This window comes from Orcinus orca, chromosome 9 (genome assembly GCF_937001465.1).
Source record: "Orcinus orca chromosome 9, mOrcOrc1.1, whole genome shotgun sequence".
NCBI lineage: Eukaryota > Metazoa > Chordata > Mammalia > Artiodactyla > Delphinidae > Orcinus > Orcinus orca.
Window position 1 is genome coordinate 88,314,496 of NC_064567.1, and position 17,447 is coordinate 88,331,942.

The following is a 17,447-nucleotide window of genomic DNA, read 5'->3' on the forward strand; positions in this document are numbered from 1 at the left end:
AGCACGGAGCCATGCAAAGGAGTCCTGTCCTTGGAGTCAAAGACTTGGATTGGAAGGTTGGTTCTTCCATAGAATTAGCCTCTCAAACCTAGGGCTTATCCAAGTTATAATTAACGCAACAAGATCAATGGATACACTCCCCACGAAGCAAACTAGGAGCTTCGGCTGGAGATATTTGGGGAGCATGGCCTCTCCAGTTTGCCACAGGACCCGCAGCAAGGTTGGTGGCTGTGGTAATCTATCTGTTCAAGGTGAGGCTGTGGGGAGCCCTGAGTAGGGCTTAGCAAGCCTCTCATAGCCGAGCCCATATCAAGCTAATACCCAGCACCACGCCTTATGCTGTTCCCCCAAATGGCCTTACAGATCACATCACTCAAATCTAACATCTTGGTCATGTGTCCAATCTCTTACCAGCTCCCAGCACCATCTTGTTACGCTGCTACCAGGTCATAGAATAACCACAATGCATCCCACATGCAGGGTCACCTGATGAGCATGCAGCAACAGACTGTCCGTAGTGGGGGACATGCAGTCTGTTATATACAGACCCAGATGCATGAGCCAGAGCCCCCCAAGGCCACTTACCGGGTGTGTAGTCTCAGGTGTGTGAAATCGTGGCAGGAATACCTACATCCAGGGACCACGGTTAGAATGGATGAAATCAGGCACACCTAGCATGATGCCCAGTGAGTAGGTGCCCAGTGAAGGTGAGTGGTTACTAGTTTCAGTCTGTTCCTTTGGGCCGGGTACTACCTTACCCCAGGCTATTCTTGAGAAAAATGTAGTGAGTTACATCTTTGTTTAAACATGCTCAGAGGCCTCCTTCCTCGTTGGCTAGAGGGGCACGAATCACTGGAGTGAGTGGGAGGGGGCAAGATCAGGTCGGGGGTGGGGCCCTTGGAGACAAATTGCCAACCTTTCATTTTGCTCATGACCATCTTGCCCTGCTGAGCTGGGAGGGAACACACTTGTGAACAGCTTGGGGGAGTGGGGTGGAGATTCCAGTGGTGGGAAAAGAGGGCTTGAGGGAATTATACCCACAAAACCCAACCCACCACAGCAATTGATTATTTTTCCCATTTTGAAAAACTATTTTGGGGAACTTTTTGCCTCTAAATACTCCAGGCATACTATTTTGCTGCTGGTTTTTTAATCACAAGGATGCTGTAATATTAAAGTCAATTTTAATAGATTAAAAAAATCCATTTGTATTCACATCACCCTAAACCTCAGCTGTTTTGACATTTCTGAGTCCTTGCACAGTCCTTGCCCATAAAATCGGGTAATGCCGCCAGCAAAAAATAACTTATGCATAATGCATTTTAGTCTCTAAACGAAATCAGATGATTTTAGATTTAGGAAAGCTTGTATCGGTGAATGTGTTTATATTTCACTTTCTCCTGCATTTCTACCTACCTCTCTGCATCCCCTCCCCCAAATTTGAAATAAAAACATTCTCTTATACAAGCCAACATTTTCCCATGGCTTGTGTGTTTCTAGAAATTTTGCACCTTTCAGATCTTTCTACTGTTCCCCCCTACCTCCTCCCATTCCAGGAATTTTTGTCCCCAGTGGCTAACGGTGGCCAAGGTTGGAAGCTGGCTGAGAAGCAAGACCTCAGTGTAAATTTTGGCTTCATTACTTATTATTCACCATGTGTCCTTCAGCTTGGTTTCCTCATCTGTAAAATGATGACACTAATATTTATCTGAGAGGATTATTCTGAGGAGTAAATGAGAGAAAGTATTTTACATGATGCATTTATTTGGACCATTGGTTAAGTGGTAATTGTATTAATTTCCTAGGGATGCCGTAACAAATTACCATAAACTGAACAGCTTAAAGCAGCAGAAATTTATTCTCTCACAGTTAAGGAGCCCAGAAGTCTGAAATCAAGGTGTCAACAGGATTGGTTCCTTCCAGAGACTCTGAGGGAGAAGCTGCTCCAGGCCTACCTCCTGGTTTCTGGGGGTTGCTTGCCATGCCTTGGCTTGTAGCTACATCACTTCAGTTTGTGCCTCTTTCCTAACATGGGCTTCTTCCTTCTGTCTGTGTCTCCGTGTCCTATCCTGTTCTCATAAGGACACCACTCACTACATTTGGGGCCCACTCTAATCCAGCACGACCTCCTCTTAACTAATTACATTTACAAAGACTCTCTTTGCAGATAAGCTACATTCTGAGGTTCTGGGTGGCCATGAATTTGGGGGGGCACTATTCAACCCCTACAGGAACCATCATTATGGAAGCATAAAGAATATGACCCACTGCTCTCCTCTGCGCTGGCAAAATCCTGCAGAGTGTCAAGGAGACCTTAGAGTGTCCTAAGGCTTTCCTGGAAGAAACACATTTTCTCTGACATCATAACATTCCTTGTTTGTAATGCAGCCCAAGGTAATTCACGGGCCTGCCCTGAGTCTCTCACTACCTTCTCTGTGAAATGGGAGTCACTCTATCGAGCATGATGTACTGATCGACCCTCTCCATGATGCCCACAGCATCCAGTAATAATAAATCATTGTCCGTGAGATTCCTTAGGGATGTGGGGAGAGCTGGCATGATTTTGGAGTTCTCATGCACACTCCATTCTCAATGGCCTCTGAATCAAACACTGACATGGAAAAGGAAAATAAATTCTTAGAGACTCCCTGGCCCTTGTAAGACAGAGGATGCCATGGCCAGACTGGGTCCTCCAAGGGGTGTCTGTCTTCTAAGGCATCACATTTCCCTCTCCCTGGCTCTTCACAAAGGCTGGGAGAAACCAGAAAGGAAGCAGAGAGACAAAAGAAAGACAGCAGCGTTATTTCCAGAATGACAGAAGCAGATTTCATGGTTGTTTGCTGGTGGTTGTTTTCTTGGCTTTGAGATGATCTCGCATTCCTGTTTCCAGCTCTTGGCAAGAGTCTTCATTCTTGGGGAGTGACTGGGTTCCAGTGTTGCCCTGAGCTACGAGTTGAAGCCACAGACCAAGCTGCTAAGTCCTTGTTTCCAGCACAAGGCTTTGTGCTCATGTCATTTTGCATCCTTTTTAAATCCGCAGTGGGACATGCACTACACCTAATCCACTTACCTGCTACAAGCAACATGGCAGAGAATTCTCCACCTGAGACTTCAGTGCACAAGTTTTCTGTGACATTATCAGCATCACTGTCACCTGTGATCCCAGGGTTTCCCCTAATCAACTCAAGTCCCCTCACTGAGGCCTTCCGGGTGAACTGGCTGTCAGACACTGACTTTGAGGTAAGCACCATCTTACTCCCAATAGGAGCTGCTCACAAAGAGGGGTCCTGAAGATGGGGTGGATGGGATTTTGGATCAGTGATCATTTCCTCCTCTTTCCCTGGTTTAATCTCCCCTCTTGTAAGATCCGGGCATTCTGTTTGGGGCATTCTACAGCCCTCTGTGCTAGATGCCCCTATAGCTTTGGACTTTCTCTCCATTTAATTCAGTCCAAATGAACAGTATGTTCAATTTGCTACAAATAAAAGGTTTGTTTCTTATTGCCAACCACCCTCACACGATAACAGGTGTTAGAGGTGCTGACAGTAACTGAATTCTTTGGGTGGCACGGTTTGTGTGATGATCTCCTTAAAAACAAGGCCCTGATGAATTTGTACCTGGTGATTCTTCTTTTCTATGATTCTGTAATTTTTCAGAAGGAAATTTATGAGGAGACATTTCATATGGAAGAATGCACCCTTAACAAAAATATAAGTCTGGATGTCCAGCCATACTATGTGAATGTTTCCTCTTGGACAATTCAGACCCCAATCATTCACATTCAAGAGCCACGCCACTGCTGCTGTTTTCTCGTTTGTCATTTGGGTCTTTTCCAAAGTTTTCACTTCTCCTTAGGCAGGACAAACCTGCTGATTGCATGTCTACTGGTAACCTCAAAGGCCTTCTAAGGATGTCTTTAGGGTCTAGGTGTCTGGACCCGCTTGTACTGCATTATCCCTCAGGCCTACCTCATTCCTCAATGGGCGTAGGAACCTCCCACAGTCATCATCAGCTTTGCCCCTGCTCCCACCTGCCATTGCTCTGGGTTTCTGGTGGGACCCAGTGGGCCTGCTTGGTCTAGGCTCGGTTGCCTCTCTGAGATACATAAGGTGTTCTTAAACCCAGCTGATGATTAGAGCCACTAGGGGAGCTTTCAGAAAGTGTGCATATCTGGGCCCCAGAGCAGACCTGTGGAGCCCAGGACTTGAAGGCAAGAGCCCAGCATCTGGTATTCTCTGCACCCCAGGGGTGGGCCCTCTGGTATGCAAGGAGCACACATTCAGGAAGACTTCAACTCACCATCCAGGGTACATTCCCAGGGCCCACATACTGTTTCTGTGACTTCCCTGCCTATCTACCTGCTCCCTTGACTTCCGGTTCATCTTCAACAGCTGTTGCTTATCTGTGCCTCTAAGCCTTGCCAGTTGCTTACCACTTACAGAGCATGTAGTATACACCGGACACTGCAGAAAGTGCTTGACATGTGTTTACTCTTGTAATATTCACAACAAGCCAATGATGTTATTTGTATGATTATCTCCTTTGTACAGGTGGGGGAAATGATGCAAAATTTAACAGAGAGGTGAGATAACGTGCCCTGGGTTGTACAGCTACTGCTGTGCTGAAACTGGAAGGCAGGTAGTCTGGTTTTAGAGCTCTCATTATTTTTTTAAACAGCTCTATTGAGACATAATACACATAGCATATAATTCACCCGTCTAAAGTACACAAGTCAGTGGTTTTTACTCTATTCACATACCATCACCACGATCTAATTGTAGAATGTTTTCATCACCCCAAAACAAAACCCCAAGTCCATTAGCAGTCGCTCCCCTGTCTCCTATCCTCCCAGGCCCTGGGAACCACTAAACTACTTTCTGTTTTAATGGATTTACCTATTCTGAACCCCTTCATATGAATGGAATCATATTGTATTTGGTTTTTAATGACTGGCTTCTTTTCACTTAAGCATAAAATTTCAAAGGTCACACATGTTGTAGCACGGATCAGTACTTCAGTCCTTTTAATGGCTGAATAATATTCCACTGAATGGATATACTACATTTTGTCTATTTGTTCATCAGTTGACAGATATTTGGGTTATTTCCACTTGAGAGCCCTCATTCTCAGCCTCTCATAGTCTGTAGTCTTTAATGATGAGGATGACCAAGCTATTTCAGACTTTCAGATGTTCTAAAGCACATTCAGTGGCTTCCCTTGTGGTCCAGTGGTTAAGAAGCCACCTTCCAATGCAGGGGACTTGGGTTTGATCCCTGGTCGGGGAACTAATATCCCACATGTCACAGGGCAACCAAGCCCACACATCACAACTACTGAGCCTGTGCGCTCTAGAGCCTGTGCCACAACTAGAGAGCCCACGTGCTGCAGCTACTGAGCCTGCATGCTCTGGAGCCCGCACACCACAACTAGAGAGAAGACCATGCGCTGTAATGAAGAGCCCGTGTGCTACAGTGAAAGATCTCGCATGCCACAACTAAGACCTGACACAGCCAAATACATACATACATACATACATACATACATAAACATTAATTTAAAAACTGAGGGCTGTTTAAAAAAAAAAAAGCACGTCCACATCCTGGTCTCTTAATTGTTACTACTAACACTGATATTATCACTATTAAAATTGCAAATCCCTATTCTAGAAATAACATCACAAAGAGACAGCAAGGTTAACTGCTGATTTGTCTGAGATCACAGAGCCAGAAAGGATGAAATAAGAACTTGACTCAGGTCTTCCCATTCCCAGTGTCAGGCTCTGTCCCCTACACTGCCCTGCACATCTACTCCCGCTTGCATGAGCCCCCAAATCCTCCGCTATCATACCTTCCCTTCCCACATTCCATGTGTGAGTCAAGCAGGGCTGTCAGTCAAGGAGGAGTTCCATCCTGTTCCTGACCTCTAGAAATGGAGAATTTCTGAGCCCCTCCACTGATCTAGGTCACGTGTTCAGTGTACAGTCCCAGTCCTGGTGCCCTCCTGGCACCACAGCCAACAGCTGCCCAGGACCCCGTGCCGGTACTAGGATGGGCCACAGGTTCACACGTCCTGAAGCTGTTCTCAAGAATTTGTTGCTGCTCTCCAGAAACTACCCAGTATTATCAACCATCCCCTGCAAGAAGTCGCTATTCTCCAACCCAAACCGCTCACAAGGGCTGTTCCTACAGAACACAGCAATGCCATCTCTGTGGCAGAACCTGGCTCCTCCTTGACCCTCTCTGCAGGGTGACCTGGCCATAAGGTTCTGGGGTCTCTGGCCCAGAGGTCTGGTCACTGTTGGCCTTGGGACTCAGTCATGCAGGGCTTTCTAAGGGTGACCTCCAATCATGCCAGAGGCAGGCTGCCCTACTTTTAGACAGAGCTGCTGAGACTTCAGGGGTGGGGGGTTAGGTGGATTAATAATGCTGATGGTGATGATGATGACGACAAGTCACATTTATGGCGCATTTACCATATGCCAGGAATTCCCCTAAACATTTTGTGAACGCGTTCATTTAATCCTCATAACAATGCTATGAAGTGGTACGCTATTATTACTTACATGTTAAAGGTGGGGAAACTGAGGCATAGAGAGGTTGAGCAACTCGCCCAAGTTCACACAGCTAACTGGTGGCAGACTTGAGATTTGAGGTCAGGCAGGCTGGCCCCAAGAACACTTGATCATCGCCCCCAAGCCGCGCTGCCTCACTGTTGCCTCCCAAGAGGGATATCCAAGCCTCATCCAGCAGTACATGTGGCTCACCTCTGGAGCAGCACCAAGAAGGAGAGCTCCGAGGAGTCAGGGAGGCGGGACTAACGGACATCCACGAGAGCTGTAAGGGCAGGCGCTCTCTGAGGCTGCGTGGTGGCCGCGCTTGCCCCCCTGCCATTGGCCCATCTCTGAGCTTAACACCGCTCTGTCCTCATCTGCTATCGTGAGCTCTGTGGACCTTGTAAATTTGGTCAGCCTTGTCCAGAACAACCTCAAACTTAACACACCTAAAACTAAACTTATCGTCTTTTAGCAAAACTCTGCAGCCAGATTGCCCACCATCAGAGAGACTCCACCACTCCCAGCTGTGACCTTCGGAGTTCCTTCTCCTCCCTGCTCTGGTCTCCTGATGTGTGAAAGGGGGAAGTTTTTCCAACCTATGGTTATTGCGATGATTAAATAAAATACTCCACAAAATGTCTTGGCCAGAGCCTTGCACATGAACATTTAATTAATGCTGGTAAAGACAACAGCAAAAGCAACTTTTCCATGTGTTGGCAGCAACCTAATTCCTTTGGTTCCAAGATATAACATTTTAGACCTTTTTTTTTTGGCGGTACGCAGGCCTCTCACTGTTGTGGCTTCTCCCCTTGCGGAGCACAGGCTCCCAACGCGCAGGCTCAGCGGCCATGGCTCACGGGCCCAGCCGCTCCGCGGCATGTGGGATCTTCCCGGACCGGGGCACTAATCCATGTCCCCTGCATCGGCAGGCGGCCTCTCAACCACTGTGCCACCAGGGAAGCCCTGGACCTTTTTTTGACTGTTCTATTTTCTTCCTCTAGGGTGTTAGAGCCAGGCCCCAAGGAGAAAGGCTGTCAATAGGTAACATTGGGGTGAAGGATCTGCAAGCATGGAGTTCAGGAGAGGACTCCAGGCTTAGGTAGCTGGAAGCTAGGGTGTAAATCAGGAAGCACAGAGGACCGTTGTGACGGGGGCAGCTCTGGTGGATACACATTCACTGAACAGTTTTTGACGTCTAATGATAATAAAACTCAGCATTTGCTGGGTGCTCGCTCAGCACCAGACAGGGATCAAAGTATTCCATGGATTAGCTCATGGAGTCCTCCCAGCAACTGCAGAAAGCAGATGCCATTAGTATCCCCACTTTACAGATGGTAAAATTGAGGCACGGAAAGGTTAAGTAATGGGAAGGCTGAGCTTTGAAGCCAGTCAGTCTGGCTCCAGAGTCTACACTCTTGACTCCTATGTTATGCTGCCTCTCACCTCCCATGTGCCAAGCAGAGAGACAGGTCATCTCCACTTGTGTGGAGCCCAGGCTGACCCTGTTCATTGGTGGTGACAAGATTACTGTGTTTTCCCCTCTCAACCCTCCTCCATACGTGCCCCCTCCACTGCATGTGCTCATTCACATCTGTGGCCATCCTCTCCTCTCATAATCAATCCAGATCGTACAAAGTCAAACACAATGCCCACCACCTCCTCCATGAAGTCCTCCTTGACTAAACACATCTCACAATGAACTTTTTTCCCCATGATTTTCCATAGTACCGTGGTCTAGCTCTTTGTTATAATACCTTGTATTATACTTCAGTTGTTTAACTAGGGCGAGAATTATTTACCTAATGATAGTCGTGTGGAAACAAAATCAGGGAAAGGTCAGGTAACTTTCCCAAGGTCACAAAGAAGTCCAGTGGTGGAAACTGGATAGGAGCTAAGTGCTTTTCTCAGTAGAGGATACTGAATGCCTCCCTGCCTGGCCCCAGTTGTATTAATAACCAAAAGGTTCTTCTATGAGCATAAATTAAGATATTTATGAAATTTAGTCCTTGATATCTCAAAGGGCTCTGGGCCTTCTGGGAGCTCCACAGGCTAAGCTGGTGGCAGGGATGTGCATATAGATGTGCGAGGTCACAGACTGGCCTCCAGTTAACCTCAGCAGGGCCCTTCTACCATGGACCACAGGGGTTCCTGCTGGCAACAGTCTAGATTCTGGTGATATGTCTCTGGCCCTGGTGCTTGGTGCCCCTTCCACATCTCCACTCCAAAACACTTGTCTTGCACAGGACACATTTCTGACAGTGGAAGAATGTGTGGAAATGTACCAAAAACCCAAAGAGCCTGTTGGTGTAAGTAAATATCATTTCTTATTTCTGCAGATGTATCCTTCTCTTGTTTATTCTTAGATGTGGCCTTGGGAAACTTAGAGGGGAATGATGAGTCAAGACGTAACTTAACAGCAATCCCAGGGAAGTGCAGCATCTTATTCTTAAAGACAAGAAAATCAAACTGTATTCAGGGTAGCTAAGGGACTTGCCTAGGAGCCTACCCCAAGTAGTGACAGGTTTTAAATTTTTCAGGCTTTCCATCTCTAGTAGATGGAACTAGGATGTCTCCTGAATATTTGTCTTTCCTATGAAGAGCAGTAGCCCACAGAGGAGTCCCTTTAGTGAAGTGTCACGGGGTTTATGTCGGAAAGACACAGGCAAAACAACCAGTTCCCCTGACAGTGAGTGAAAGATGGTTTCCAGGGTGCTGGTTGCCTCCTTCCTAGTAATATCCCTTTGCAAAATGTGTGCATACAAAAGAGATCTTCTTTCACATGGTTACTAAGAATTGTGCATTTGCTTTTAGGTTGTCACCACCGGGAAGGAACAACTAGATTTTGAAACAGGACCACACATATTTGATTTGCAGATTTGTGTGAAGGATGACATGGGTGTCACTGACCTGCAGGTCCTGACGGTCCAGGTAACAGATGTGAATGAGCCGCCTGAGTTTCAAGGCAACTTGGCAACAGGTAAGACACACTGGGGTGTGCGATGCAGCCCAGACGGTGGCATCAGGCAGGACGCTGGGTGACAGAGTGAAATAGAAAAGTAAATAAACAAGCAGCTGTTTCCCTGGAAAAGGCAACTGCTTAATGAGTGGGGAATAAGTGAAACGTCCGCCAGCCCAGGACTCCCAATAGTAACACCCAATAATTTACAAAGCCCTTTCCATCCATGGCTTCTCTTGGGCCTCTCCTGGAGAGGAACCTGGGGCTCAAAGACCTCAAGTGGATCATGCTGGAGGAAACTGGGCTGAGCCCGTTTACAGGCTTAGCACTGGATACCGGCCATTGACTGACTGGTTCATTCTCCGCATGGATGCTGACCCCTCGAGGGGACTGTGTATTTGGGGTCTGCTACAGGGTAGGGACAATACAGGGGACCGGAGCATAGGGTAACATCCTGCGTGATCTCTCCCTGGCTCATGGCTTTGAAGGCCATCCATACACTGACAACTCCCAAGTCCACTGTTATTTTTGTTTGTTTTCTATTTTTTGGATTCAATCATCTTTATTAACCTATCAATGTCACATTTTATATCAGTACATACTACCTTGTTATTTTTTTCAAAGGAATCTACTTTAGTACATCATATTAATAGTAAAAAGTCAAATAAGATGGCTAAACATCAACCTAGCGTATTAATGTCCTCTGGACAAGGCAAGCTAGAAACGCATTCACTTTACACACATGTAAGGGTAGTGTTCCAAATTAACTAAGAAGCTGCTACACCAGCTTCACCCTTGAACTCCTGACTCAGATAAAAACTGTCCTACCCAACATCTCCATTTGGATGTCTAATGGACATCCATGATATTGTGATTTATAATAAGAAACATATATTTTGTCTTTGTCCCCTCCTGGCACAGATCCTAAAATCGTTGGAATGTCCTAAGTGATGAGTGATAAAGGTGTTTTTTCTTACATTAATGAGGTGACTTTTGGACCCCACCTAAGGATGAGTGTTGCCCACTAGAGAAACCAACCATATGATTAGAAGGTTGGACAGTGGAGAGGGGGGAGGAGCTGGAGATTGAGTTAAATTGGGTTCAGTCACTAATAGCCAATGATTTAATCAGTCGTGCCTACGCAATGAAGCTTCCATAAAAGCCCAAAAGAACAGGGCTCAGAGAGCTTCCGGGTTGGTGAACACGTGGAACCTGGGGAGAGTGGGTGCCTGGAGAGGGCATGGGAACCCTCTGCCCCTTTCCCATACTGTGCCCTATGCATCTCTTCCATCTGGCTGATCCTGACTTATACCCTTTTATAATAACCCAATAATCTAGTAAGTAAAATGTTTCCCTGTGTTCACTAGACAGCAAACCCCTCTAGCAAATTATTGGAACCCGAGGAGGGGGTTGTGGGAACCTCCCATCTAGAGCCGGTTGGTCAGAAGCACAGGTGACCACCTGGACGTGTGATGGGCATCTGAAGGGGCAGGGGCTGTCTTGTATGATGGAGCCCTGCAGCTGTGGAATCTGACGCTATCTCTGGGTAGACAGTGTCAGAATCGAGTTGAGTTGTGGGACACGCAGCTGGTGTTGGAGAATTGCTTGGTCGTGTGGGAACTCCCCTAGACACACACTGGAACTGGTGTTAGAATCTGACATCTCAGACTTAATGTGCCCCCAAACCACTCTTGACTCCCGTCTCCCTCCCCACCATCCCAGCCCAAATCTGCTTCTCTCATCTTTCCCATTTTAGTTACTGGCAACTCCATCTTTCCAGTTTCATGCGCCAAAACCTCACAGTTACCCTTGATTCCCCTCTGTCTTTCACACCCAACATCAAACCCATTTAGGAAATCCTGCCAGCTTCTAAGTTTATGCAGAATCCAACCTCTGCCCAGCAACCCCAGCATGGCTCACCGGGATCACGGCAGTGGCCACCTAATCGGTCTCCTGCTCTGCCCTTGCCCCCTCTAGTTGATTCTTCTTACGACAGCCAGAGGGATATTCTTAAACATCGGTTAAATCAAGGCACTTCTCTGCTTAAAACCCTGCAAGAACTTCCCATCTCCCTCACAAGGAGAACCAGAGTCTCCCTAAGGTCCTATCAGATCCGATGAGCCCCTTCCAAACCCCATCTCCTCTCCAACACTTCTCCCCTTCACTCCTCTGCTGCCGCAGTCCCGGCCTCCTCACCTGTCTGTGAATATCCCAGGCACGCCCTACCCCGGCATCTTTGCATCCACCGTTTCCTCTGCCCCTTCCCCTGCATCTCTGTCTCCTCCTTTCTTTAAGAATCTTGACTCCAATGTCAGTGAACCTTCCAGAAGCACTCTATTTAACATGGTAACCCAACTCACCACATGCCTTATCCCTGATTCGTCTCCGTAACATTGCTCAGTAACATTCACGTATTTCATTCATTTATTTTATTTTCTATATCTCCCCACTAAAATGCAGGCTTCATGACAGCAGGGTTTTGTGTTTTGTGAATGGCTGTACTCCCAATATGTAGATCTGCGTTTGGTACATAGTGAGAACTCAGTCAATATTTTTTTGAATGAAAGCCTGAGCAGTGATCAAAGCAAATGTACGCTGGAGCTTGGATGTAAGATGGCCTGGGTTTGAATTGTGATTCTATTACTTAGAAGCTGAGACAACCTCACAAATTCTCTGAGCCTGTGTCCTTGTTTGTAAAGTGGAGATAACTACAATACCTACTTTACAGGGCTGTTGTGAAGACGAAAGGAGGAAACATAAGTCCTCAGCATAGTGTCTCCAAAAGAGTGAGTTAATGTTAACGTTCTCAGTCATCTCTCAGAAAGCTTCTCAGAAAGAGATGCCAGGACAGAGCATGGCGGTCCCTCGGGCAAGGCTGGTGGTGCTAGTGACCCTGTCTGCTCCCTCTTCACCCTGCCGGCCGAGAACTCTGAAGTAGACGGAATCCATGTGTGGTCCCTTTCCTGAACCTTTGTCTCCCTCCCTCTCCTTTTTTCCATATTCTCTCTGTTCCACTATAAGGCCTCTCATTTCAGGGACTCATTTCTGCTGAGATGCTAAGTGCACTTGAGGGGTGACCTAGGCTCGGTTTAGGAGGAATTTGCACGTGAAAGTGGATCTGGAACTCACACTGGAGGTTCCCACTGGGTTACTTTCCACCTCTCTGTCCTTATCACTCCCCTCCCCCACAAACAACAGTACCCTAGTTACCTCTCAACCCGGGAGATACATAAAGACTTGACACCAGCTTGGTCAATCCTAGCTCTTTCTTAAGTCCCATAAATGGATCCACCCATGCAAGCTGGTCAGTGGTCTTACTCATGGCCTTAATCACTGCTTTCTTCTTTCCCCCAGTGCTTAGCTCGATATGGCTGTCCTGGTTTGGGAATTCCTCGTTTGTTTTATTTAATAAAATGTTTCTTTTTTCCCCTTTGCATGCCGGTATAGGTCTAGACCTCTACATAGTGGAAGGAGCAAAGCCTGGATTCATTTACCAGGTGGAGGCCTTCGATCCAGAAGACACAAGGCAAAACACACCCCTCGGTGTAAGTCTCCTTGCTAAACTGCAGAGGGGCTTTTCTGTGTGGTCTTTGACACAGGAGCCTGGAGTCTCAGCGGGGTGGGCTGGGTGGGGGCAGTGGGAGGAATCTGCTGTCCACTGCCAGGCACAGAGCCCCAGGGAGGCTGGAATGGGTGAGGGGCTTCTGGGGACAGACACCCCACATTGGATCCATGGCTCTGTGTGATCCTGGACAAGTTCTTAATCTCTCTGAGCTTCAATTTCTCCATCTATAAAATGGAAGAATAATAGTATAGCACCTACCATAGTAGGGGGATGGTTAGTTTTAGATAACACACATAAAGCCACTTAGTCCAGTGCCTGGTGTATCAAAATTGTTCAATATTTTTTTAATTCTAAGGTGATAAAAAGCCAGCTATATTATTCTAAAAATAAGCCTAAAATGTATACCTCAAAGGCAGGCATTAACACTTCCTTTTCAAGAGATGAAGACAAGCTGCTTGGAGCCTAGTTTTAAAAGAAAATTAGAAGACAGTCCCAGGAGTTCCGAAGAAAAGGAGGATTTCCACAGAGAAAAGCAGGAGACTGGGTCCTGCAGCATTGCCTCGTGGTTCAGTCTGAGACTGCTGATCCCCACCTTTTTAATCAGTTTCCTTAAGGGGGCTGCCAGTGGAGCTCTTGTAACCACTAACACTCAGGCCAAGAAGCCTCTTAGCTTATCCCTGGGCAAGGATGCCTCAGCTCCCAGCTCTGCCCACCGATGGGTGGGTGCACAGCTCCCAGCTTGCGTACCCAACGCAGCTGGGCAGCCCAGGCTGGAGAGGAAAAAACCAAAGCTAATGCCACCTGTCTAATCTTGGAGCAGACGAAACTCCAGCAAACCCACCGTACAGAGAAGAGAATTCTTGAACTATGACACCTGGGGAATTGGCAACGCCAGAAGGCTGTCTCTGCCTTTGCTGCATGATTTGCAGCTTCAACTGGACTACTTTCTCTAACAGGAGGGAGCTTTGGGAATGAACTCCAGAACCAATAGAATATGGTTCTACAGGGTTCGCAACAAAGCTGTTTTAAGATTATTGAACATGTCTTAAGTTAGGGAATAATTTGTTATCATTGGAAGACAATCCTTCTGTCAAAAAAACAACCAATCAACCCATTCGTTCATCCAAGATTCTATCTGCATGAATAAGTGATTAATATGCAAACACTTAGTGGGTCCCTACTACCTGCTAAGAGCAATACTAGGTGCTTTAAATGCGTACTTATTAATAACACACTTGTTCTATAACTTACAAATGTGTTTGTCTGAAAGTAACAGAAAACTTAACCACAGTGGTGGATATGAGATTTGTTTTCCTTCCATAACAAGAAGACCAGAGGCAGGCACACAAGCAGTCCAGGGCTGGCACAGCTGCTACTCTCAGCAACCTTGGCTCTTCCTATCTTTCTGCTATTTCATCCAGTGTATGTTGGCTTTGTTCTCCCTTTGTTAACCTCATGATTACAAGATGGCTGCTGTACCTCCAGGCTTTACTTCTAAGTTCCAGGCAGGAAGAAGAAGAGAAAAAGAAAGCAGGATGGGGTACAGGATAAAGGAGGCAGGCCAACCCAGTTTGTCCCTTTTTTGTTGGGGAAACCAAGACCCTCCTGGAAACCCTACCCAGGGGTCTTCTGCTTACTTCTCAATGGCCAGAACTGTGTCTTATGGCCACTGTTGCTTGGTGGTGACCAGGGGAAAAGAGATTCTGGATGGACATTAAGTCAGCAACCCAAAGCACAGTACCACACTTATACATTTAATTCACTTCAACATTTACCAAGAATCCACTATGTGCCAGGCTTTCTATTAGATGCTTTGGATACAAAGACGAATAAGACACATCTTTGTACCTCAAGAAGTTTACAGTCTGGATGGGAGACATTCATGCATACACCAAATAATGATAATTCAATAAGATCATTACTATAAAGTTTGTACAAGATGCAGTGGGGGCAGAGTGGAAGGAATCTCGGCTGTGAAGAAAAATATTTATTTTTAAATCTCCATTTCAATATATATTTCGAAAATTAGGCAGAAGGAATAAGGTCATGGCCCTTTCAAAAATACCTCCTAAGTCAGGTTGTTACCCTTTCAGATGAAGGGAAGCAGCCCAGGTGGGGAGCAAATACAGTAGGTGTTGCTCCCTTAAAAGAAAATGTAATGCCATCCAAAGATATCGGAGAGCAGCTGCAGGCCCTTGGAACCTGGAGCCGGGTGGCTGCAACTGTGGCTTCTGCAGTGAGTTTAGGATTGTTTGGGGAGGGGGCACTGCAGCAGAAATCGTTAATGAAGTATTTAACACCTGTGCTGGAACTGACAGCTGCACAGAAAGTCAGCAGCCAGCCCTCAGGAGCAGTGAACATAACCTAGAAGGAACCTTTCTCAGACTAGCAAAAGGTAATAACAGTTCAGGAAGTAACATGCCACGGCCTTTGTACATAGACAGTTTATTCTGCCCTCTTGGTGGTACTAAATGATATATTTTGCTCCCTACAAGGAGAAAGGAGATGGGTTAATTTGCTATTGACCAAACCTGTGCTTCTCAACCGTGGCTGTAAATTGAAACCACCAGAGGAACTTGCAAAAGCACAGAGATCTGGGTCCCACACCCTAAGAGTCTGATGTGATTGACCTGGGGTGTGGCCCAGACATCAGGTTTTTAAAGCACCCCACCCAGTGATCTCTTGTGCTGCCAGGGCTGAGAACCGCTGCTTTTTTTTTTTTTAATCAATCGAAGTATAGTTGATGTACAATATTATGTAATATTATAGGTTACAGGTGTCCAATATAGTGAATCACCATTTTTAAAGGTTATACTCTATTTAGAGTTATTATAAAATATCAGCTACATTCCCCGTGTTGTACAATATCTCCTTGTAGCTTATTTAATACCTAATAGTTTGTACCTCGTAACTCCCTCCCCCTAAATCGCCCCCTCTTCCCTCTGCCCACTGGTAACCACTAGTTTCTTCTCTATATCTGTGAGTCTGCTTCTTTTTTGTTATATTCACTAGTTTGTTGTATTTTTTAGATTCCACACTAAGTGATATCATCCATTACGTGTCTTTCTCTGACTTATTTTACGGCTTTAAGACACTGTTTCCCACACTCCCCAGGTCTCTCCCTTGGAGTTTTGGATTCTGTGGGTCTGAGATGGGGCCAGGAATCTACAGATTTGCCAGATACCTTGGGTGACTGTTCCGGTCAGAAAGGCTGGGAACACTGGTTTATGAGTGCTTCTCATTGGGTTTTCAAGCCCCTGCATGAGAACATACCTAGGATGCTTCAAAAACGCAGATTCCTAGACTCTGCATCGGAATGCTGAATTGGACCACAAACTTCCCAGGTGATTCTGATGCATTCTGCCCTTGGAGAACCACTGACCTGAGTAAACAAGCACAGACTTTAATAAAATACCAAAGCATGTGCAGGAAGCCACCTGGGCTTGGTTTGTGCCTGTCATCTTACCTGGTGGGTTCCAGGAGTCACCTTGCTCATGGCAGCGACTAGAGGAGGAAGGATAAATTAAATATTAGCTCTAGGACACCTCTGGAACCTGCAACTCTTTTACAACAAATCCTCCACCCTCATCCAGCTTAATAAAGTGAAACTGTGTTTGTCACAGATTGTGCAAAATTGGGGCTAATACAGAAACCACTGGTATTTGCTCCCTCCCTTTTAAAGAAAGTTCTAAAGCATGTGGTCGTACATTGTTTGGACCCGCACTGACCAATAGAGCTAGACTGTGAGCCAGAAATTAGTGCTGTGCCTTTAAATGTTCTAGTAGCCCCATCAAGAAGGTAAAACGAAACAGGTGAAATTCATTTTAATACAGTTGAACTCCATATATCCAAACTATTATCATTTCAACATATAATCAACATAAAAATGACTCGTGAGATACTATACATCCTTTTTTTCATAGTATCTCTTCGGACTCGTGTATTTTACACTTAAAGCTCATCTCCTTTTGGACCAGCCACAGTGCAGATGCTCTGCGGTCACAGGTGCCCGTCGCTGGTGGCCTCTGTGCTGGACGGTGTGGCTGGGGCCCAGCATTCGCTCCCCTGCCGGTGCACCTTCTGTGCTGTGATGGGTGCAGATGGAGGAGGCTCAGAGGCAAAGCATCAGGACACAGAGACGCGCAGGACGGTCCCTGTGTGAATAATTAGATTTACTGGCATTTCTGCCTGCCCTTTCTCCACCTCCTGAAGGAGGCTCTCTGGGGCCCACTCCCTCCCACCCAACTCCCACACTCCCCGCCCCTCATGCTTGGAAATGGCCACCGTGACTGCAGCAGAGCTTCCTTGGAGACTCGAAGGACGTTAATCAGTTTCGCAGCTGGAGGCAAAGTGATCTAGTGCAGCAATTCTTC

General features: G+C 46.4%; 1 protein-coding gene across 1 annotated transcript in view; it reads left to right on the forward strand.

The window, feature by feature from the left end:
- Positions 1-247: 247 nt before the first annotated feature.
- CDHR3 (cadherin related family member 3) overlaps positions 248-17,447 on the forward strand; it is a 60,485-nt gene continuing 43,285 nt past the window's right edge. Inside the window, exons 1-3 of the mRNA XM_049714697.1 lie at positions 248-3,240; positions 9,365-9,530; positions 12,957-13,054. Coding sequence (XP_049570654.1) covers positions 3,010-3,240; positions 9,365-9,530; positions 12,957-13,054 — 495 coding nt within the window. The 5' untranslated portion in view covers positions 248-3,009. The remainder of the gene's footprint in view (positions 3,241-9,364; positions 9,531-12,956; positions 13,055-17,447) is intronic.